At 39.7% G+C, this 25,581-nt stretch overlaps 1 protein-coding gene across 1 annotated transcript; it reads left to right on the forward strand.

The window, feature by feature from the left end:
* Positions 1-1,306: 1,306 nt before the first annotated feature.
* LOC137287421 (glycine N-acyltransferase-like protein 3) lies at positions 1,307-25,353 on the forward strand. Its single transcript, XM_067819691.1, has 5 exons — positions 1,307-1,381; positions 2,403-2,519; positions 4,534-4,636; positions 22,148-22,265; positions 22,508-25,353. The coding sequence occupies exons 1-5, from the start codon at positions 1,307-1,309 to the stop codon at positions 22,908-22,910; spliced, it is 816 nt and encodes a 271-aa protein (XP_067675792.1). The 3' UTR covers positions 22,911-25,353.
* Positions 25,354-25,581: the final 228 nt, after the last annotated feature.

Raw genomic sequence — 25,581 nt, forward strand, 5'->3', positions numbered from 1 at the left:
AGACAATCCAGTGATCAACAACATGAGCATCGATCTGCGCAACTGGGAACCGATGACATGTGTCAACCAAGTCAGCGAGCCTGACCACCCGATCCCGTTAGTCGCCTCTTACGACAAGCACAGTCGCCTTTTATAGCAAGCATGGGTTGCTGAAGGCCTATTCTACCCCGGGACCTTAACGGGTGGTTTATTTGTTGTCTAACGAGACACTCAACAATATCCCAGCTATATGGCTGCGATCTGTAAATAATCAGACCATACCATTCAGTGATCAACATCGTGAACATCGATCTACACTTTTGCGAACCGATGTCATGTGTCAATCATGTCCATACTATTCCCTTAAGTCGCCTCATACGACAAACATGGGCTGCTGAAGACTAGCTGTAATCCAGATCTTCAAGATTTTAAAATTAATAGAGTCTCTGTTCCTAATCCCATAAACAACTCAGGAAGCCTGGACAATAACTGGGTGCACGCTGATCAACTGACATCGAGCACAGACCGTGCCTGTGTTGGATGCGAAATTATAAACCGATATTGATGTCTGACCTCTGCTCCGGAACTTTGAATCATTATTTCTTATGAAGATTGACACGACATGATCTTGCCATCACTGATTATGATGGTAAAATGGAGTGCCGACACCCGCTTTCGAACCCTAACCCTTCACTTGTTGGCTTCGCGGTTTTATCCACTAGGCTACGATCGCTGTGAAACACGTGCTGGGCACGGGTAGCGCGTATGAAACACGTTCATAGCGCATGAAAGACGAGGCACCGGCTGCCAGTCTCATCCCAGTTGATTTCATCAGTGAATGCCAAATATTGAAAGTATTTCTAAAGTTTGCATCTTCGGTCGGTTTATAAGTTCGATATAACATGACCCGTAGGCGTTATTGAAAAGTGAGCCCTGTACCCATGGGAATTTCCCGCAGGAGGCTGGCTTACTTTTTTCAATAATGCACTCGGATTATAGTATATCCTACACATATACCACATTAACCTTTTATAACGAATGCCAAATGGTGAAGGGAAGTAACTATGTCCGTTTGCTTCGTCTGCTACGAGATGTACTGAATCGGTGCAGCTACAGACACGACACATTCCCCTCTTGTATGAAATAATGTCGGCGGGATACGTTCTTTGCCAACCAGCCCCACGAGGCGTATGGTACGATGCACACTGCATGTTAGCCTCTGTTCACATAGGCTTTGATAACCGCGCCTGTATCAATACAAATACAAGCTGAAACCGCGTTAAAACGAGATATCCGCCATACAAACACACTGCGCATGTCAATAATAATGGCGGTCACACTCACAGAAACTCAGCTCGCACAAGTTCTGCAGCAATTGAAGACATGTCACAGGTGGATCAAGGTAAGGCTTTTGTATGCGCAAGTCCAGGTGGACAGAAGATAGTACTTAGTGCTAAAAGCAACCGTATCCGTAACTAGTGTCACCGTGACATATGTGAGTTGTGGCGTTGTTCTGCATTAGGAAAGTTAGGTCAGCACCTGGGACGACAATATTAACTCTCTGACAACCCCATTGAGATACCTTGTGCGCTGTGTCCAGTTTATTTGAGAGTGACGTTATAAAAAATCAAATCTAAAATCAGAATTCATTTAACGCACTTTCAAATTACATACTGAAAAGTACAATGATTTCTCTATGTAAATATTATAGACAGTAATTTTCTTTTTAATATAAGCGATCATTTCACACAGTTTACACTTCATCTATCTCGTTCACTTTGTCATTTGGGTCCTTTTTTGTGCTTAGTTAGGATGTAGATTTCCAATCATATACGAATTTATGTGAAAGCTCCTTTCATTCCATAGTGAATTATCCAGAGGGCATCAGCCAGCGAAGTGAATCACAAACTATCTGCTTGTCGTCGTTTGGCCCTTAAATTTAAAAACTACAACGCTGTTATGTCATCTCGAAAAATTCATGTTAATGCAAAGACTGTTATATTTGATTGAGTTTAGTTTTACGCCGCACTCAGCAATATTACAGCTATATATCACGGCGGTCTGTCAATAATCGACCAATGCAGTGATCAACAGCATGAGCATCGATCTGCGCATTTAGGAACCGATGACATGTGTCTACCAAGTCAGCCAGCCTGACCACCGATCCTGTTAGTCGAATTTACGACAAGCATTGACGCATTTTATGGCAATCATGGGTTACTGAAGACCTTTTCTACCCCGGGACCTTCACGGGTCACTGTTATATATGAATATAATGCCATCATCTGAAATATATTTACAATCACTACATATATTTATGTGCGTAGGTTTGGTCTAATGGCTATGCGGCACTATAATGCCTATGTGGCGTAAATCTCATTATAAACAAACAAACAAATAAACCTTCCTGGTTCTCTTTTCAGGTTGCGGGAGATATAGAAGCCACTCTGGAACACCGTATACGTGATCAAGAGTTCCTAGTGGACAGGTGGCCGGATTACAGAGCGATGGTAGTTCAGGCGAAGCAGGGTGACATAAAGGTATTTATTCGCTGGTGTGGCCTGAATTATGAACGAAAATATTAAAGCGGAGCAACAACACGACGTAACATGCCTTCATTAAAGTGGAATACAACTTAAATTTACATGTGAAAAAAATTAATCATCACATGTGTTTCTAAGAGTGAAAAAGTGAAAAGAATACTGTTTGAGTTCATTAACGTGACTAAAGACACCCAGTTTTTATCATTATTCGATTCGGTACACAAAACGTCTCCATAGTAAGTTAAGTAGCCTAGTAGTTAAAGTGTTCAGTCCTCACGCTAAAGACCCGGGTTCGATTCTCCACAATATGTGAAGCCAGTTCCCCTGCCAAGTTGTAGCTTGAGTATTGTTAAAAGCGGCGTAAAACGTTACTCACTCACCCTCTCACACACTCACGCCAGTAAATCACGAATGAACGTTGGCATCATGCATAGTTGCGGAAAGTCTTGTCACAAAATGTGTGGATTTCAGTGTATAATGAAACGTAATGACTAACGTCTTGCCGGTAATTTCAAAATTAAGTGTTCGAGTTATACACAGAAAGTGAGTGAGTGAGTGAGTTTAGTTTTACGCCGCACTCAGCAATATTACAGCTATATGGCGGTGGTCTGTATATAATCGAGTCTGGACCAGACAATCCAGTGATCAACAACATGAGCATCGATCTGCGCAATTGGGAACCGATGACACGCGTCAACCAAGTCAGCGAGCCTGACCACCCGATCCCGTTAGTCGCCTCTTACGACAAGCTGAGTCGCCTTTTATAGCAAGCATGGGTTGCTGAAGGCCTATTCTACCCCGGGACCTTCACGGGTCATACACAGAAAGAGACAAAGTAGGTGATGTATATTAAGGTATGGGATTTATGATCACCTTGTCACCAGATCCCCTTGTACAAATAACCTTAGCACTACCATTGTAGGTGATGTATATTAAGGTATGGGATTTATGATCACCTTGTCACTAGATCCCCTTGTACAAATAGCCTTAGCACTACCATTGTAGGAGATGTATTATAGGTATGGAATTTATGATCACCTTGTCACCAGATCCCCTTGTACAAATAACCTCAGCACTACCATTGTAGGTGATGTATATTGAGGTATGGAATTTATGATCACCTTGTCACTAGATCCCCCTTGTACAAATAGCCTCAGCACTACCATTGTAGGTGATGTATATTAAGGTATGGGATTTATGATCACCTTGTCACCAGATCCCCTTGTACAAATAACCTTAGCACTACCATTGTAGGTGATGTATATTAAGGTATGGGATTTATGGTCACCTTGTGACTAGATCCCCTTGTACAAATAACCTCAGCACTACCTTTGTAGGTGATGTATATTAAGGTATGGGATTTATGATCACCTTGTCACCAGATCACCTTGTACAAATAACCTTAGCACTACCATTGTAGGTGATGTATGTTAAGGTATGGGATTTATGATCACCTTGTGACTAGATCCCCTTTGACCGTCTTAGCACTAGGTGCCCTTGTACGAAATAGCCTTAGGGCTATCATTGTAGGAATTCTATTTTGAAAGATTGGACATATGGTTTTACGTCAACAGAGACACATTCAAAATTTATTTTTTCTGATACAGGACACAGGCAAAATGTAGCCACGCACTCCATTTCAAGGAATCCCTCTACTTATTGGAAGCGCATGGGTAGCCTAATGGTTTCGCGTCCGCTCGTCACGCTCAAGGCTCGGGTTCGATTCCCCTCATGGGTGGAATGTCATGTTGCTTGAATATTGTCGAATGCGGTGAAAAGCCAAATCTACTCAATCAAATTTATTGTGACAAAATGTTTGACACATTTTAGGGATTTACAGATTTGGGCAAAAACAACCAACACAATACAACGGTTATGGTATATTTTACACAAAACTCATTATACATAATATAACACATGACAAAACGACTGATAGATTGTTGTACTTCCTGTTGAATAAATGACAAGACGTAGCTGCCAGTGGAATTAACGTGCATGTCCACTCTGACAGTTGAAGTATCTGCGGCCGATTGTGGACCTATACGCCACGGACGTCGACGCCTTGAGAGACCTGCTACAGCAGCTGGACTGGTCCAAGGAAAAGCGGTTTGAATGTAAGAAATATATATAGTGACTCTGTTAATTTAAGGTTGTTGATGTACACAAGTTACAGACTTCCAGGGAAGGCATAAGGTCTGTAAGTCAGGAAAGACGCTACTTCCGATATTAAGGTGGTTCCCGGGTCCCTTTGCGCGCGCTAACTTCTGTGGTCTCGCGACGTGCTGTGACCTCGTTACGAGGGATTTAATGTTCAACTGCAATGCATAAAACTCGTTCTGATCAAGAGTGTTCATGTACACCAAACAAAAATATTAATGTTTTTATGTGCAATGTTTTTACACTGAGATCGAAATAATCCGTCACCAGAACGTTGTCATCGGTCTTGTTTCCCAGTCGTTAAATGGGGCCACAATGTGTGATATCCTTGTGGTTCATGCGTTCACTCGTCATGCTGAAGACCCGTGTTCGATTCCCCACATGGGTACAATGTGTGAAGACCATTTCTGGTGTCCCCTTCCGTGATATCCTTAGAATATTGCTAAAAGTGGCGTAAAACTAAACTCACTCCAGTCGTGAAAAGCATCATCGCACTGATGTATCTTGGGTAAAGGAGTATTGACATTTGAACAAGCTCAGGAGTTTGCTCTGTGTACTGGGACACGATATATCTATATTTATGAAACCTAACGTCGGGGACATTTTCCCTTTTGTTGCGTGTTCCTCTAGTTCAGGACTGGCAAAGAAAGCTTTCTCACTGTGCAGAAAAAACGCGGAAAAGTCCACATTAATCGTGGAAATAGCAACATAAACATATTACCTCGCCACTGAAACAGTAAATCCTGCAGCGAAAATCTGTGCAACTTTGACCTCTACTGCGCGTGCGCATTACGATCGTCGCTTCTGTCAAATTTCCGAGTAGCCGTCCGTCGCCTCGCGTAGAAAATGAATTGAATATGTCGAAATAAGTATTCTCAATCATTTCAAACGAATGGAAAGCAAAACTAAAGAAGCACGATGATGACAACTGTCAAATAACAGATATACTCTAAAAAGGGAATTAACGTTATTAGAGGAAATTATGGTTATTCATAGCCTCATTTTTACGTTTAAACCTCATAATCCCATCCTTTCATCCCATCTCTGACGTCATAGTGCACTTACTGATTCAGGCCCACACCAGATATGAGTCTCTGACGTCATCAATGTACCTACTGACCTTATATCAACAATGGATTGAATCTTCCTGATGTCGCTGAGCTTTGGAAATGAATTCCTCTTCTCATAATTCCATTTGATTGATAGATAAACTGACGCCTTCCATTCGCAAGCAAACCTGACCAGCTGACGAAGCTGATGGTTTGATCTTGTGCACATATAAGCAGGTGTCGCGACAATCCCCCCAGTTACTCGCGATAGGACGTATCATGTTATTTCCACGTGTGTTAAAGGGCAAATGTCGCCTATGTGCGTTATAACGAAATGAGGTTCGGTGTGTCTCCGTTCTGCGTCAACACCACGTTATGTTTAATGAGGTAATCCGTTATACTTTTGTACGGAAAACATTTCTGCCACCGCGCAATGCTTAGCACAATAAATATGTACATTATAAATGGAAATTTTAAACCTTCTGACAACAGTAATATAGTTACCCAGGTAACATGGCAGCAGGCTGGCTTTGAGCATTGGGCCAGTGCTGATTATCAATGTTTGGTCAGCATTGGTCCACTGATGGCAGGCCAATCCGTAGCCAGTATTGGCCCATCATTGGCCCAACGATGGCGGTCCAGTCTGTAGCTAATACTGTACCTTGCTTTTGTCAATCATTTCATCCTGACTTTTAAATCTGTATATATTATTCTTCATTAATTAAGGCCAAGCAAGAAATTGTATCTTGGGTTTCTCTACCACCCATCTCTTGTGGTTGGGACAATCAGTATTTGTAAAGATACTGTAAAACATATGTTCACATATCATTATATATCTTACACAAATAGAACTTTAACAAACACCTGACAATTGTGTTGATATATAAAGTTCAGGAGTGCTGAAGTGTGTATATATTGTAATTAGTTGTATGTATGCTTTTGAAAACAGAAAACAAAGAATTAAATGTATCTTAACAACTTTAATTCTCTCTTTTACAATGAATTGTAATGAAATAAATATTTGAATGAATGAATACGGCGAGTAGACAACAGGATTGCCAGTGAAGTAAGATAAAGTTGTTTATTGCGTGTTTGTGTCCGCTGCAGGAGCAGCAACGATCTTCTTCTGCTTGGGAAGCAGGGTCCTTTCCCTCGTTCCACCGTCCACACCGGAACCACAATTTAATGTGGCTTTCCAGTTCACAGTCTGATGACCTCGCGCATACTGGGTTCTTCGGTGGTGCCTATGAAATGGAAATTGACTTTGAACGTAAACATAAATACATCTGCTCTATCAATCACTCTACAATTTCATTAAACATTTTAGAGTACATATTATTGTGTATTGTCATATATAAAGTCACACTTACTTAACGCCCGTTCTTTGCAATAAGGTGCAATTGATGTTATCAGCCATTTGTTCAAAACCAAACCCATATTGTGCCCATTATTTGGATTAAGCACAAAGTCATATATTCGCCCCAATTAATCACTGTTTTGGGTCTTCTGTCCACATATTGGCAATGCAGGTAAAGTCAATATTGGCAAAATGACACGTACGTTACTGTCGCCATGTCGGAGACGATTCACTAAAATTAATACTGTCAGTTTGAAAGTACAGTTTGGGTTTCAGATTAAGTTTTAAAAGAGCAATATGCCTTTTGCGCAGCTTTCAAGTAAGAACAAGAATGCTGACCATGCAAATTGGAACAGTTAGAGTTTTGAAACGTTATCGTCAAACTTTGGATACATACGTTATGTCTTTCTAGATGGCAGTGTATCAACGTACCTTTCTGACTTGAGGTACGTACAATATCAATGATTTATACTCAAAACACTAACCAATTTATTTACGACAGGTTTTTACTATAACTATAGTTCAATATTGGAAGAATACTTTTCAACACCATAACGAAGATGAGTACATATGAAGCGATACATACGTTACCGTGGCAATAATTACTTCATTTTTATACCACTTCATGCAAAACAGTATACCAACAACACGTGTTTGCAGTATTGCAAATCAGCTCATATCACGATCTGTAGTGTGCATAGATTTATGAAAGTGAAAACTATTGAAACGCTGTCACAGGTCGATCAAAGGTTACCTGACGCGACCTCCCATAAGGTTTAAAGTTTAAAGTTCAAGTTTAAAATTTACTTAGGCTTACACAATGAGCTATGTGTTGGTAAATAGATGGCCTCCTCTCTGAATGTTATGAATACTGAAATGAATGGTTGATTGTTTAATGGGATAGAAGAATTGACCTCCAAATGAAAGGTTCTTTAGTAGCTTATAAGACATAGTTAATATATTACCAGTAGCACTTGGGATTTATGATCACCTTGTCACCAGATCACCTTGTACAAATAACCTCAGCACTACCATTGTAGGTGATGTATGTTAAGGTATGGGATTTATGATCACCTTGTGACTAGATCCCCTTTGACCGTCTTAGCACTAGGTGCCCTTGTACGAAATAGCCTTAGGGCTATCATTGTAGGAATTCTATTTTGAAAGATTGGACATATGGTTTTACGTCAACAGAGACACATTCAAAATTTATTTTTTCTGATACAGGACACAGGCAAAATGTAGCCACGCACTCCATTTCAAGGAATCCCTCTACTTATTGGAAGCGCATGGGTAGCCTAATGGTTTCGCGTCCGCTCGTCACGCTCAAGGCTCGGGTTCGATTCCCCTCATGGGTGGAATGTCATGTTGCTTGAATATTGTCGAATGCGGTGAAAAGCCAAATCTACTCAATCAAATTTATTGTGACAAAATGTTTGACACATTTTAGGGATTTACAGATTTGGGCAAAAACAACCAACACAATACAACGGTTATGGTATATTTTACACAAAACTCATTATACATAATATAACACATGACAAAACGACTGATAGATTGTTGTACTTCCTGTTGAATAAATGACAAGACGTAGCTGCCAGTGGAATTAACGTGCATGTCCACTCTGACAGTTGAAGTATCTGCGGCCGATTGTGGACCTATACGCCACGGACGTCGACGCCTTGAGAGACCTGCTACAGCAGCTGGACTGGTCCAAGGAAAAGCGGTTTGAATGTAAGAAATATATATAGTGACTCTGTTAATTTAAGGTTGTTGATGTACACAAGTTACAGACTTCCAGGGAAGGCATAAGGTCTGTAAGTCAGGAAAGACGCTACTTCCGATATTAAGGTGGTTCCCGGGTCCCTTTGCGCGCGCTAACTTCTGTGGTCTCGCGACGTGCTGTGACCTCGTTACGAGGGATTTAATGTTCAACTGCAATGCATAAAACTCGTTCTGATCAAGAGTGTTCATGTACACCAAACAAAAATATTAATGTTTTTATGTGCAATGTTTTTACACTGAGATCGAAATAATCCGTCACCAGAACGTTGTCATCGGTCTTGTTTCCCAGTCGTTAAATGGGGCCACAATGTGTGATATCCTTGTGGTTCATGCGTTCACTCGTCATGCTGAAGACCCGTGTTCGATTCCCCACATGGGTACAATGTGTGAAGACCATTTCTGGTGTCCCCTTCCGTGATATCCTTAGAATATTGCTAAAAGTGGCGTAAAACTAAACTCACTCCAGTCGTGAAAAGCATCATCGCACTGATGTATCTTGGGTAAAGGAGTATTGACATTTGAACAAGCTCAGGAGTTTGCTCTGTGTACTGGGACACGATATATCTATATTTATGAAACCTAACGTCGGGGACATTTTCCCTTTTGTTGCGTGTTCCTCTAGTTCAGGACTGGCAAAGAAAGCTTTCTCACTGTGCAGAAAAAACGCGGAAAAGTCCACATTAATCGTGGAAATAGCAACATAAACATATTACCTCGCCACTGAAACAGTAAATCCTGCAGCGAAAATCTGTGCAACTTTGACCTCTACTGCGCGTGCGCATTACGATCGTCGCTTCTGTCAAATTTCCGAGTAGCCGTCCGTCGCCTCGCGTAGAAAATGAATTGAATATGTCGAAATAAGTATTCTCAATCATTTCAAACGAATGGAAAGCAAAACTAAAGAAGCACGATGATGACAACTGTCAAATAACAGATATACTCTAAAAAGGGAATTAACGTTATTAGAGGAAATTATGGTTATTCATAGCCTCATTTTTACGTTTAAACCTCATAATCCCATCCTTTCATCCCATCTCTGACGTCATAGTGCACTTACTGATTCAGGCCCACACCAGATATGAGTCTCTGACGTCATCAATGTACCTACTGACCTTACATCAACAATGGATTGAATCTTCTTGATGTCGCTGAGCTTTGGAAATGAATTCCTCTTCTCATAATTCCATTTGATTGATAGATAAACTGACGCCTTCCATTCGCAAGCAAACCTGACCAGCTGACGAAGCTGATGGTTTGATCTTGTGCACATATAAGCAGGTGTCGCGACAATCCCCCCAGTTACTCGCGATAGGACGTATCATGTTATTTCCACGTGTGTTAAAGGGCAAATGTCGTCTATGTGCGTTATAACGAAATGAGGTTCGGTGTGTCTCCGTTCTGCGTCAACACCACGTTATGTTTAATGAGGTAATCCGTTATACTTTTGTACGGAAAACATTTCTGCCACCGCGCAATGCTTAGCACAATAAATATGTACATTATAAATGGAAATTTTAAACCTTCTGACAACAGTAATATAGTTACCCAGGTAACATGGCAGCAGGCTGGCTTTGAGCATTGGGCCAGTGCTGATTATCAATGTTTGGTCAGCATTGGTCCACTGATGGCAGGCCAATCCGTAGCCAGTATTGGCCCATCATTGGCCCAACGATGGCGGTCCAGTCTGTAGCTAATACTGTACCTTGCTTTTGTCAATCATTTCATCCTGACTTTTAAATCTGTATATTATTCTTCATTAATTAAGGCCAAGCAAGAAATTGTATCTTGGGTTTCTCTACCACCCATCTCTTGTGGTTGGGACAATCAGTATTTGTAAAGATACTGTAAAACATATGTTCACATATCATTATATATCTTACACAAATAGAACTTTAACAAACACCTGACAATTGTGTTGATATATAAAGTTCAAGAGTGCTGAAGTGTGTATATATTGTAATTAGTTGTATGTATGCTTTTGAAAACAGAAAACAAAGAATTAAATGTATCTTAACAACTTTAATTCTCTCTTTTATAATGAATTGTAATGAAATAAATATTTGAATGAATGAATACGGCGAGTAGACAACAGGATTGCCAGTGAAGTAAGATAAAGTTGTTTATTGCGTGTTTGTGTCCGCTGCAGGAGCAGCAACGATCTTCTTCTGCTTGGGAAGCAGGGTCCTTTCCCTCGTTCCACCGTCCACACCGGAACCACAATTTAATGTGGCTTTCCAGTTCACAGTCTGATGACCTCGCGCATACTGGGTTCTTCGGTGGTGCCTATGAAATGGAAATTGACTTTGAACGTAAACATAAATACATCTGCTCTATCAATCACTCTACAATTTCATTAAACATTTTAGAGTACATATTATTGTGTATTGTCATATATAAAGTCACACTTACTTAACGCCCGTTCTTTGCAATAAGGTGCAATTGATGTTATCAGCCATTTGTTCAAAACCAAACCCATATTGTGCCCATTATTTGGATTAAGCACAAAGTCATATATTCGCCCCAATTAATCACTGTTTTGGGTCTTCTGTCCACATATTGGCAATGCAGGTAAAGTCAATATTGGCAAAATGACACGTACGTTACTGTCGCCATGTCGGAGACGATTCACTAAAATTAATACTGTCAGTTTGAAAGTACAGTTTGGGTTTCAGATTAAGTTTTAAAAGAGCAATATGCCTATTGCGCAGCTTTCAAGTAAGAACAAGAATGCTGACCATGCAAATTGGAACAGTTAGAGTTTTGAAACGTTATCGTCAAACTTTGGATACATACGTTAGGTCTTTCTAGATGGCAGTGTATCAACGTACCTTTCTGACTTGAGGTACGTACAATATCAATGATTTATACTCAAAACATTAACCAATTTATTTACGACAGGTTTTTACTATAACTATAGATCAATATTGGAAAAATACTTTTCAACACCATAAAGAAGATGAGTACATATGAAGCGATACATACGTTACCGTGGCAATAATTACTTCATTGTTTGTACCACTTCAAGCAATACAGTATACCAACAACACGTGTTTGCAGTATTGTAAAACAGTTCATATAACGATCTGTAGTGTGCATCGATTTGTGAAAGTGAAAACTATTGAAACGCTGTCACAGGTCGATCAAAGGTTACCTGACGCGACCTCCCATAAGGTTTAAAGTTTAAAGTTCAAGTTTAAAATTTACTTAGGCTTACACAATGAGCTATGTGTTCGTAAATAGATGGCCTCCTCTCTGAATGATATGAATATTGAAATGAATGGTTGATTGTTTAATGGGATAGAAGAATTGACCTCCAAATGAAAGGTTCTTTAGTAGCTTATAAGACATAGTTAATATATTTCCAGTAGCACTTGGAGTAGTCATGGGTCTTTATAACTATAAGAGCATAACTATATGGTAACGTATGTATCGAAATGTATCATACATACATTATTCATTTGTTTCTTATTCCAAGTGGGTAAAAGTAGAGCAGAAATTCAGACAGAAAATCGGTAAAGGCAGAAAGCAAAAGGACCTGCCTTCATGAGAAAGAACGATCGAGGATGCAGTCCTGTTATGTTCCGTTTGCCAGCTTATGATGATAAGTATTGATTACCCTGATGTTGCGTTTATGTAGTACTAAAAACAGTAAAGGAAGAAAGATAGAATTTTGTAATCCCCAAGTGGAGGATACTGATGTGTTTTAATTGATGCTTTAGGTCAGAAAAAGACTTAGTATTATTCTTCATGATAAAATCTTAACTGAAACAACCGAAACTTGGGTTACATACGTTGCTGTTTGCACTGCAGAAAATGTCATGTCATTTTCATGAGTTTTATGTTATGCTACCGATCAATAATTTTGCTCTACTATCTTGTTATCGGGTTTAATTTGCGATTGTTTTTGCAATTTGATGGTATTTTTAAATAAAAATCAGAGTAATAATGATTAGAAGTCTGTTGACATGCGCATTGTTAAAGGTCCATCTGAATGTTCAAACTTTTCAACTTCCCAGAAGAATGTGTACCTTTGTGAAGAGGTACCTGAGTTTTACCTAAACATCGTATTATCTGCTGAAGGGGGCACTTTGGTGTTTGAAGTAGCTTTTTTAATTTCCCTAAGAAACTCTCAATAGGAAAACACGAAAAATTGTCGAAGGAACCAAACGTTTATGCATTCTGAGATAGATGTACCAAACCACGCACGAGGCAATAATTTGGAACTAGTAGCGGGGTTGCTAGACAAATAATACCAACAAAAAGAAACAAAGTACATGGCATTGCACAGATGTCATTTAGGGCAACCGATACACTATTTAATAAGAATAGTCAATAATATTCTGTTGGTTTCCATCTATCCATTTCCCCGAAAGATCTTCCTTGGATGTATTATGAATACAGAGTTAGCGTATCTGAGAGTCTGATCATTGCAGTTGCTCCAGTTCTACATTCTACAGAGACAGGACCCTTCATCCATAACAACAACAGTTTTGTCATAACACCTAGGTAGACCAAATGCATATAATCAAGCGGAACCTGGGTAACCATAACCATTGATATATGACTGAGTGGTGATCAGGAACTTCATCAAACTAAAGATCAAGAGGTGCCTTTGTTTCTGGGAATGTCATCTTGTTCAACCATTTACCACCTTGAAGACACTCATTACAACCATAAAAATCGTTGTGGCCTTTCACTCCTTTAACAAATGCCCTGGCTGGTGTATCGCATATAAAACATGAAACTGAAACTTCTATGTTGAGGCCATGTGGTGTAGCCCATCACGCTCAAGACCCTTCATCTCTTCTACAAATTCGTTTAAATATTCACCAAGCTTTGGAGGTTTTCAGCTCCATAGAAGAGGCCTATAATAAATGGTTGGCCAAGAAAGGGGTGGATGACACTATCAAGTATTGGCCAGAAACTGCATTGAGGTACTTTTAAAACAGGTAAACCATCAATATTGACTTGAAATTTCTTATGCTTACCAGGAATATTGAATTCCATTCTATCGGATAGGACCCGTGAAGGTCCCGGGGTAGAATAGGCCTTCAGCAACCCATGCTTGCCATAAAAGGTGACTATGCTTGTCGTAAGAGGCGACTAACGGGATCGGGTGGTCAGACTAGCTGACTTGGTTGACACATGTCTTCGGTTCCCAATTGCGCAGATCGATGCTCATGTTGTTGATCACTGGATTGTCTGGTCCAGACTCGATTATTTACAGACCGTCGCCATATAGCTGGAATATTGCTAAGTGCGACGTAAAACTAAACTCACTCACTCACTCACTCACTCACTATCGAATAGCTGATTGATAAAGGCCTTGACATTCCAAAATGAAAGTACTGCCCCCTGTAATGTTTTTCACAGCGTAGCTCTGAGGAGTAAGAAGCAATGTACGTGGATCCTTAGAAGGATAGTCAGTTCGTAGAGTTTCTAACAGTGACGAAAGTGTTCTATGAGGAACCTGGGGTTTGCCCATTCGCCCAAGTTTTGACATCATTATTTCATCTTTGTCGCGATACTCATTTTCAGAGCTGTCAGTATCAGAACTACTTGTTGCTTGGCTAAGTTTTTTTATTATCATGACTTACATTTTGCTCCAATCCATAAATTGTGTCATATTCATCTTCATCATTCATAGCATCACAACTTGAGCCTTCATAAGAAAATGTCGTTGTAGATGCTAAACACTGACTTGCTTGTGACACGCACGTTGACGTTACGTTTCCTTAGCATTATTTTGGTCTTCAGATAAATCATATTTGCTGGCTATCGCCAAACCTTCTTTCAATTTTACGACATGAGATGTCCAATACGGGTCATCCATTTTGATAACGTCAATATTCCAGTAAAAACAATGTATAATCTAATATAAAGAAAAATATGAACATTTCACACTATCGGTTTTTTATGTTTCAAATACTTTCTTTTCATAATATAATTTGGAAATTTAACAATTCCAATCAGTCAAATATGCAATTGTTACCTAATGTGGTAGTGAAAAGTATATGCATTTCTGATTACAGAAACAATACTAAAATGAAATGTTGTATTCCATGGAGAGGATGGCCACGTTTAACTCACTGGTGCTTACATATCAAATTACAGCCATTTCCAAATAACCCACCTATCCTTTAGTAACATGTTTACATATATACACTATTTTCATAGTGTCTTGATTTCACCACTGACGATCAGAAAAGTTTATGACTGAATTGGCTGTCCATAGATTTTGAACCTAAGACTGCCTAGATATGACAAGGAAAACGTTCTGCACTCCATTTTCCTACATCTGAATCTTGAAAATCAAGTTTCACACACTTAGTTTCACCGGTCTGTTGTGCGATTCTCCTTTCACTTTAGAGTTAGAAAATAGGAGAAAGTTAACTACGGCTGAGAGATAGCATGTGGCAGGCATGAAAAATCCCGGCATGTCATGCAGCGCCATTGCAAAGCAAATGGGTGGTCATCACCGCGTCATCACCCGTTTAGTTGCCAAACAAAACAAACCAATGATGTCAATGACAGTCATAGATCTCGTTATGATAGTTACCATTGAGTATCCAAATTAGCAGATCACAAAAATAGTGGGTGGCGCTTAACGTTTGTGCATGTGTATATTTTAAAACTTTTACAATATGGTAGACTATACCTTTCTTTAAATGATTCTAGTATATCACGTGGAACAAGTACTTGAAATCTGTAAATCCTCGGACAAGAGCAAAAGTGAACAATGTTGTAAGATACCGCTCAAAGAAGAATACAGTCTATTGTTTTCATGTCAAATGAAATCAAAGGTTAGTCTTCGACGGATTCTGGATGGTGTCTTTAACGGAGCTGAACTTTGATGAGCAGATACACGTGTTGTGTAATCGACAGTTCATTGGCGGGTGAAACTCAGCTGTTTTTATTGGGACGCATCGATTTGAGACAGGATCCTATCTACACGTTAGGTACTGAACTTAATACTCATGTCAAAGTGAAAGAAACCCACAATGCCGAAATGCATTTAAAGTCGGAAAATGTACTCCCGTGCAAGAAAACACTGTCTTCATTTAAAAGTCCATCCATATAGAAATAGATATTCGACATGTCAATGCTAAGCCCAAAAGAATTCGAGGAGCTGGAGACTGAACCCTTGAATCCCTACACTTTACCCCCTTATCAGACTAGCATACAGAAACATTGTTTTGTGAATCTGCGACCTTTAAGCCAAATCAACGATGCTGCCCCGGTTGAGTTTCATGTGGGCAACTAACAGCTACACCGACCCGAGACGCACCTGTTTTCATGCCAAAGGCAAAGCAATGCAGACTGATGCTAGTCGATTGTTCGAGGCCCTCTCACCCCTGCTGGAATATGGTGAGGAAGCGAAAAACACCCAGTTGACCACGCAGTTGTTCACCGAGGAATGCTCTCTACCCATTCGCGAAGTCAAGGTGACCAGCATCACAATCTCTCAGCACACCCACACTATCGACAACGTCAGCAATCCCATTGCCAACCTTCGTGGGACTGGTGGAGAGCTCGAGACTGAATATGAGCTGCATCAATAATCCTTATAATTTCAAGTCGTCAAGTGCATAAAACCTTAAAAAGATAATGTTGTACATCGACGCCAGGGTAACCCACCGAAGCGAACGATGTGGCCAATTACGTCAAAATGCTCCATGGCATGGGACTTTGAAAGGAAGACAAGGGCAATGCCATCACCAGAAGCGAATTTCTCCTGGGGAAAGCCGTGTTCGTCTTTGACATTGATAAAATGTGCGTGAATTCCTAATACCTGGACCTGGTAAAATCGGGAAGCTAGAGGCTCAAACTGGAATTCAAGTTGACACCCACCAGCACACTGAAATGCGTCGTCTTGATCGAGAGAAATTCCCTCATCGATACTGATCAAGCCCGCACCGTGTTTTTCAAGTAATCACTAGATGATGAAAGCGGCATACCTTCGGAGCGCCGTATAATGCGACCCGAGTTTACAATTGTGGGCGTGTTTGCTTAAGACACTTTACGTATGCTCACATCAAGACTGCGTGTTCAAGAGCATGGGACTCGTCGTCAACATGGAGAAGAGTAAACACGAGTTGGAATGCACTGGATTGCTCTGTATTTCAAAGGGGCTAAAGCAGAATTGCTTGACAGTTTAGCAGAATAGCCTATAGATAAGGTATTTGATGACTACATGAAGGATGGGAATAACAGCTCCTATACTCGCAACACATAACAATAAATTATTACAATCTCCGAACTCAAATACCTGTGGGTTGTTTACATTGTTTTATGTAAACAACAAAAAACAAATTTACGAATGAATGATATCGCACAGCAATTTGACATGAATGAGTGGGAATGGCTGAAGGGAATAAAATAATGCTTTAGACCCTGTAATCCCAGACTTGTGTTTAACCATCATGAAGGTTACTAGCACTTGTTCAGACTGTGACAGGAGTTTTATGCGAAAAGATAATCTACAGAGACATTAGAAGCAGATGCCTGGATCAACTCCTCCTCCTCCTGTGGATAAACAAGTTCCTCATCATCTGGATAAACACTCCCTCAGATTTCCGATTCCTCCCAGTGCATCATTGCCGGACCAGTGGATGCGGAAAGTCGGTGTTTGTTTTCAACCTGTTATATGACATGGACTAATTATACCTCTGCCTGACTGTATTATGTGGTGTTACACCGTATGGCATTCTCTTTACGATAACATTCTTCAAACTTTAGTGACAGTATCCACATATATCATGAATATGTGTATCATGTATATGTATATCATGTATATGTATATCATGAATATGTGTATCATGTATATGTATATCATGTATATGTATATCATGAATATGTATATCATGTATATGTATATCATGAATATGTGTATCATGTATATGTATATCATGAATATGTATATCATGAATATGTGTATCATGTATATGTATATCATGTATATGTATATCATGAATATGTGTATCATGTATATCATGTATATGTATATCATGAATATGTGTATCATGTATATGTATATCATGAATATGTATATCATGAATATGTGTATCATGTATATGTATATCATGTATATGTATATCATGAATATGTGTATCATGTATATGTATATCATGAATATGTATATCATGAATATGTATATCATGTATATGTATTTCATGTATATGTATATCATGAATATGTATATCATGAATATGTATATCATGTATATGTATATCATGTATATGTATTTCATGTATATGTATATCATGAATATGCTTCTGGAAAACAGTTATGGTTATGCTTCTTCAAATCGATTACAACAATTCGCTGGGATTTTTACACGTTCACAACACAAAGGCTAAATTATACACATAATACGACATATTATAATGATAATTTATCACCATGTAATGTATATCTTTGGATTTCATATGAAAAATCCTCTTCCAAAATCAATATGGAATTCAGGCGAAGACCAAACGGCAGAATTTGTTCACGTACAGTGCGTAATCGTCTTAATTCGGCTGGTCTAAAAAGCCGCCGTCCATTGGTTGCAATCAACATGACTGAGCAACACAAGCGCTTGAGACTGCAGTGGGCACGGAACCATGGAGGAAGAACCGTACGTCAATGGAGAAACACCATGTTAAGTGATGAGAGCAGGTATACACTAGACCATAATGAAGGTCGAATTCGTGTTTGGAGACGCGTTGGGGAATGTCACAGTGCCTGCATCATCAAACAGCATGATCGTTATGGAGGGGGCTCTGTTATGGTGTGGGGCGGGTTTACCTTTAACCACAAAACAGATCTTGCGTGTGTTGATGGCAGGATAACAGGTGTAACCCGATTGTGATCCCCTTTGCGCATACAGCAGGTCGAATGTTCGAGTTCCAGCATGATAATGCCCGCCCTCACATCGCTCATGTTTGTCGGGACAGACTGAGGGCTGCAGGTGTCCGGGTGTTGCAATGGCCGGCTAAAAAGTCCTGACCTTAACCCCATCGAACATCTTTGGGATGTTCTTGGCCGCAATGTTCGGGACAGAACTGTTCAGCCCAACAATTTGGATGAACTTTTAATGGCTCTCCAGGAAGAATGACGTAGAATTCCGATTGGTACCATCCGTACTCTCATTCGCAGCACGCCACGACGATGCCAAACAGTTCTCCAGAGACATGGGGCACACACCCGATATCGATTTTCATCACTTGACATAAGCCTTTTCATCTGTATGAACTTTTCTCTTACTGTTTCAAAGATTAAAAGTCACAGCTATTTGATGCATTTCCTTAAATTTTTCCATAAGTATATATACCAGGTTTTACCTACAAGTGTCACCATACCAATACAATATATACAATAATTGCGTCTGTAATGTATCTCAAACAATGAGCACAAAATCGATGACGGGTAGGTGCTAGTGTTTGAGTAGCATAAGTTCCAAACACAAAGTCTGACATATTCTAATCAAAATACTTCTGACCCAATACGGTTAATTAATATTTGATATACCCAATCTCTCTACCTCCAAATACAATGAATAAACGTCAATCTACCAAGACAAAAAATTGTAATATCTACAATCATTTACACCTACTGCATGTCAAACTAAGAACTTGTCCGAAATAGGGGTAATAGTTGCTAGTGATTGAGTATCATACCGTTGTTAACACGAAGTCGGACGTAGTCTAATAAAACATAATTCTGATTTGATTGATTGATAAACCCATTCTATCTATCTCCATCTCCAATGAATACACTTCATGTCCATAAAATTGCTAAGTTATCAGAAACACCTCCAACAAAGACTCCTAATTGTAATGATTGAACAGCAACGAAATGACAGATGAAGTTTCTTGTTATGTTTTAAGACGAGGTAGGGTTTGAGTAGGTATCACCTCTCCCCGACATAGCATAAGCAAACGCAGAGCTCGATTCTGTAATTCCATATGTTTACATGGTTTTTGGGAAAGAATACTTCATTACAGTTATCAGACGGTTTAGAATTTCCATTTAAAATGTACATATTAAATGTGCTAAGCATTACGCGACGACAGAAATGGATTTGAACAAAAGTATAAAGGGTTAAGTCATTAAACACAACGTGATGTTGACGCAGAACTGACACACACGGGGCCTCATTTCGTTATAACCCAGAGGCGACGTTTACCCCTTAGCATGCGTGGAATTAACATGAGACGTCCTATCGCGAGTATCTGAGCTGATTGTCGCGACACATGCGTATATTTACATAAGTTCAACTCATCAGCTTCTTCAACTGGTCAGGTTTGTTTGCGAATGGAAGGAGTCAGTTCATCTATGTTACTAATGATTAATTACTGTGCATCCTTTTTTCCATTAATGAAGACCCGGGTCGTTAATCATGACAGAGCATTAAAAAGTTCAAACAATGATTAAATCAACCAATGATCTGTAAGAACCAATCGAAACTTAGCGCGGTATCGGTATTATGTCTCGTTTTGACTTAATTAACATTCGCACAACTAACTGCTTAATTGCAAATTAATTAGTCCAGTGTGGTAATCACTGTTGACCTATGACGTCATGCATATTAGTGACGTCACATGGGTTTATGAGGTTTAAACCTCAAAATGAGACTGCGAATGGTATAATTTGAACATTGGTACATAATGGTACATTTGAATCTTTCTACCGGAGACAGAGTACAGAGGAGGGGAGGTAACTCAATTTTCAGTTTCAGTACATTATCAACATAGATATGGGAGGTAGATCCACACAAAAATCAAATGGGAGTGGTACAATAAGGGGGAGGGGAAAGGGGTGCAGCAGGCCACAATGACATTTGGTAGTGGAGACATTGTGGGCGACGATGATCCAAAAATAGTTCTATTCAACTCGATTATTACTAAGTGATTGTTGAGCAGGTGTGTGGGGCATTCATTTCAAAAGGTCAGTGGCATCATGAAGTGTCAATCCATAAGGTCAGTAGATACATTGATGGCGTCAGAGACTCACATCTGGCGTGGGACTGAATCAGGAAGTGCTCTATGACGTCAGAGAGCCTATTGAACGATGGGTTTATGAGGTTCCATCCTCAAAATACGGCTCTGAATGATCATAGTTTCCTCTAATAACGTTTGTTCACGCGGTCAAAACTTCCCCTTCCACGTGCGCATGCGCAAAATCAAAGTTGCAGGGTTTTCGCTTTATGCCCCAGTTATAGCAATTTAAAGTTGCCGTTTCTAATGTTTAAGTAGCGAGATACTGTGTTTATGTTGCTATTTCCACGACTAATGTGGACTTTTCTGCGTTTTTCCTCTCACATGTAAACCTTTGTTTCCTTGAATTCATTCTCTGATATGTAATCCTTCCTCTCACATATCCTTTTGACCCTTGAATTCTTCCTCTCCTCTCTTATGTAATTCTTCCTCTCATATGTATTGCTTTGTTTCCTTAAATTTATCCTCTCCTCTCATACGCAATCCTTCCCCTCACATACAATCCTTTGGATCCTTGAATTCTTCCTCTCCTTTCATATGCAATCCTTCCTCTCACATGTAATCCTACGCATCCTTGAATTCATCCTTTTCTCTCATACGGAATCTTTCCTCTCACATGTAATTCTTTTTTTCCTTGAATTCTTCCTCTCCTTTCATACGCAATCCTTCCCCTCACATACACTCCTTTGGATCCTTGAATTCTACCTCTCCTTTCATATGTAATCCTTCCTCTCACATGTAATCCTTTGCATCCTTGAATTCATCCTTGTTTCTCATACGAAATCGTTCCTCTCACATGTAATCCTTTTTTTCCTTGAAGTCTTCCTCTCTTTTCATATGTAATCTTTTCTCTCACGTGTAATCCTTTGGATCCTTGAATTCTTCCTCCCCTCTCATACGTAATCCCTCCTCTCACATGTAATCCTTTGTATCCTCGAATTCTTCCTCTCCTTTCATATATAATCTTTTCTCTTACATGTAATCCTTTGTATCCTTGAATACTTCCTCTCCATTCATATGTAATCCTTCCTCTCACATATAATCCTTTGTATCCTTGAATACTTCCTCTCCTTTCATATGTAATCTTTTCTCTCACGTGTAATCCTTTGGATCATTGAATTCTTCCTCTCCTCCCATATCTAATCTTTTTTATCACATGTGATCCGTTGTTTTCTTGAATCCTTCCTCTCACATGTAATCCTTTATTTCCTTGAATTCTTCTTCTCCTCTCATACGTAATCCTTCCTTTCTCATGTAATCTTTTAACACATATGATCCTTTCCCTAACTGTTTCAGGCGTGGACAGCACCTTAACACCAGTTTTGACAGAAGTAGCTCAACTTCACAGGACTCTCACCAGAGAGATATATGACTGTGTCTACCTGATTGTCACGCAAGATACACTGAAGCTCAGGTACATTCATGCTATAGATCATTTCGAGTTAGTACAGGCACAATAACCTTGGTTTTGCACATGCACAAAATGTATCAAAACGGAGTAAAATTTACGTTTCGTTCTCGGACACGTTCTCTTCCATATTGTAAACAATGTCCATGTCTACAGTTTTACGCCTCACAAATACATCGGTCGATATATATGAGCCAATGTCTTCAATATATTTACGTATTCTACATTCATTATCATTGTTCGCAAAGGCCTGTTCCTGAGGGATGTGTCATGTCCACCCTGAAGGCCGATGATGCTGCTCTGGTAGATTCTACGTGGGACCTACGCAGTGGAGACGTGTCTGGGGATTACATTAGGCATCTGATAACAACACTTCCTACCACCTGTTTGTACAATCAGGAAGGGGAGGTGATGGGATACGCCCTAACGTATCATTATGGGTGTCTGGGGGTGCTGTACGTGCCCGAAAAATACCGAGGGAAGGGTTATGGAAAGGTCGCCATGTCTCATCTTGTACAGAAGCACCTGCAAGAGAAGAAGGAAGTGCTTGTTATGATACAGCGTGTAAATATACCGTCTATAAAGATGCACGAAGGCATTGGATTCACAGTTCTTCCATATATGAGATATGACTGGATATTTTGTGAATAATTATATACTTATCAATGTACCTTTAACTGGACATATGCTGCTACCTCGGAGCTTCCAGATTTGACACTATCAGTAATTGACACATGGCATCTGTGTGGTCATCGCTAGACCACAAAAGTTCAACAGAGCACGAAACTGAAGCGAAAGAAACTAACCAATGAATATTACTCAAGAAAGTAGTCCCATCACGACTTTAATGGTCATCATTATGGAGTACCCAACTATAAACCAGGAGTACGTGATTAGTAATAATAAGACACAAATGAATTTGAAGTCAATCTTCAACGGCCTTACTGAGATAGCCTTACGGAGCACAGCCTTGCTGTGTTAAGAATGCTTCTTAAATTGGTCAAATTACGTGTATCTTCAACGACGACAAGGCGTAGTCATATTTGTAGAAGTACAACTTTCACAAGGACTTTGTCAGTAAAACCTGAGACGCTAGGAGTATCTGTACATGTACAGTATGATGTACACTGAGCGGTGTATTGAAGAAATACGGAGAGACATATTATTATGTTTTACAGATGAAGATAAAAAAATGCAACTGTGAGGATTCGGGTGGTCCTGGCACGGTCAGGTTGGTATGGTTATGGCTCATCATTTGCCCTTTGCCACCTCGGCAGCGAATGGGACTTTTCCCAGGAAACACTGCCTAGTCCAACGCACCAAGAACTTTTCGGAAAATAGTCCCCAGCACTGGAGGCTTCCCAGAGTATGTTTAAGGCTGTGTTCTCGGTAGAAAACCCGGGCGCTCTCTTGATCTGTGCCAGGAGTTCAAGTGGTACCAAACCAAGGGCACCGAAAACAATGGGGAACCTGACCATGGTGTTCTTGGACATTTCGAAGGAGAGGTCGGAATATCTAGCATGATTTTCCTGAATCTTGCCAATCACATTGCTGTCAAAAGGGACAGAAAATTCAATGATATAAATAAATTCAATTCATTGGTTTTATCAAAAAGGACAAGATCAGATTTTTGGGCTGGAATTCTTCTCAGGTCAAGCGTCTTTATCCATGACACCCTGGAGATGTTCAGGGTCGCACCATGAACGGACCTCGGAGTCAAAGCTACATCAATGGCGACGAAGATTGCAGAAACAATGAGCCATGTCATCTTGTCGTTTAAGATATACTGTTCTGCCAAGGTAGGGCACCCACTGGAAAGGTGCTGGGCAGTCTATGTAAATTCACAGTTATCATTTTGAGCCTGCTTAGCGAGTTTGATGTCATAACTAAATATCTGCTTTCAGCATTGTAAAGGATTCAACATTCACATGTGTGCATGTGTATATGTATTGCATGTGATGCTCACCTTTGATCGTAGCACGTGCATGTGTACAGTTAATTGCGAGGGAAGTTGCAAACGTAGTCAACCTCGTGTTTTCTCGGTGTCCAATGTTTGAAAAGCTTCCAGTTTATGTTGAAGGAATCATTAGAAAGCCATATCCAAAATTTGTTGGTAGTGCGGTTAACGAGAAATTAGTCATCACAGCACATTGGAGTATAAGGTAATAAGGTATTTCTTTAATACCTTGCAGAAAATGAGAACGGATCTGTCATTCGGTACCTCTTGGATTATGATATACTCTCAGATAATATCATACAAAGTATGTTCAGTATAGTATTGTATAAATAACCGTCATAATCAAGAGTCAAAGATTTGGACTGCTTGATTTATATTTAGACAGGAGCACCCAACTTCAGTCTTTCAAAAGCATTATGTCCAGTTATTCAAGTTGGCCCAGTTTGCAATATATTGAGAGCTGACACTTATGTGACCATTCGGCATTTAGTCTGAACCTTTGTCACCATGCATGAATAAGTGAACACATTAAATTAGACATGTCCATATTACGTCATCTGCAAGTTCGCTGGGTATTGTCTTCAACACAAGCTCTTTCAGTAAACATTAAAGGGGAGTCACAATTTGACTGTAGTTTCAAATTGATTTGATATGCACCTTGATATCTAAACTTTATCTTAGGCCGACTCCTACCTATCTCAAACATAATGTTTTCCTTGCATATTTTGTTTCCTGAAGTGTGGGATGTATTAATTGGAGATTTTGCTTTTCGTGTGGATACCAGGATAAAAAGTCAAACATGGAGATCGTGAGGCTGGAATATGGCAAAACCAATTTACTTAAGGTTAACATGTTAATATAGAATAATAACATCTGCATTTGTATCAATTTCTTGATAAGGCTGACTACTTTTTGAACGCCCCTCGTGTGATACGAATATAAGTTGGTTTAAAACACATTGGTGTAGCAATGCTTTATTCAGTGTGTATATTATACAGATTCCTATGCAGCACAATATATTAAGCCGGAACACAATGGATTCTATATGTTCTTGCGTGTTATGTTAGACATGATGTCACGTTGAAAGAACGTATATGTACCATACGAAGAAAGGGTATTAAATAAAATGTGTGGTCAGATTCTCGATATTTTATATCTTCAATGAGATGAGCGCCCTACTGTCCATCCATCACGTCAAAAACGACTTGTTAAAGGTTGTTTCTAATTCAAAGTCGGGAGGGGACCAAACTACCCTCCTTCATTTGTACAGATCACTGGTCCGATCGAAACATGTTTATGGCGCCTGTAAAAGCAACCGAAAACAACTTGATTCTGTCCATCACCAGGGTCTAACGCTCTGTCCAG

The sequence above is a fragment of the Haliotis asinina genome, chromosome 6 (assembly GCF_037392515.1).
Source record: "Haliotis asinina isolate JCU_RB_2024 chromosome 6, JCU_Hal_asi_v2, whole genome shotgun sequence".
NCBI lineage: Eukaryota > Metazoa > Mollusca > Gastropoda > Lepetellida > Haliotidae > Haliotis > Haliotis asinina.

Bases quoted from the DNA above. Each gene is read 5' to 3' on its own strand.
- LOC137287421 (XM_067819691.1), top strand. From the start codon at position 1,307: ATGGCGGTCACACTCACAGAAACTCAGCTCGCACAAGTTCTGCAGCAA. The intron at 1,382-2,402 runs GTAAGGCTTTTG...TTCTCTTTTCAG, and splicing joins CATGTCACAGGTGGATCAAG to GTTGCGGGAGATATAGAAGC. The intron at 2,520-4,533 runs GTATTTATTCGC...CCACTCTGACAG, and splicing joins CGAAGCAGGGTGACATAAAG to TTGAAGTATCTGCGGCCGAT.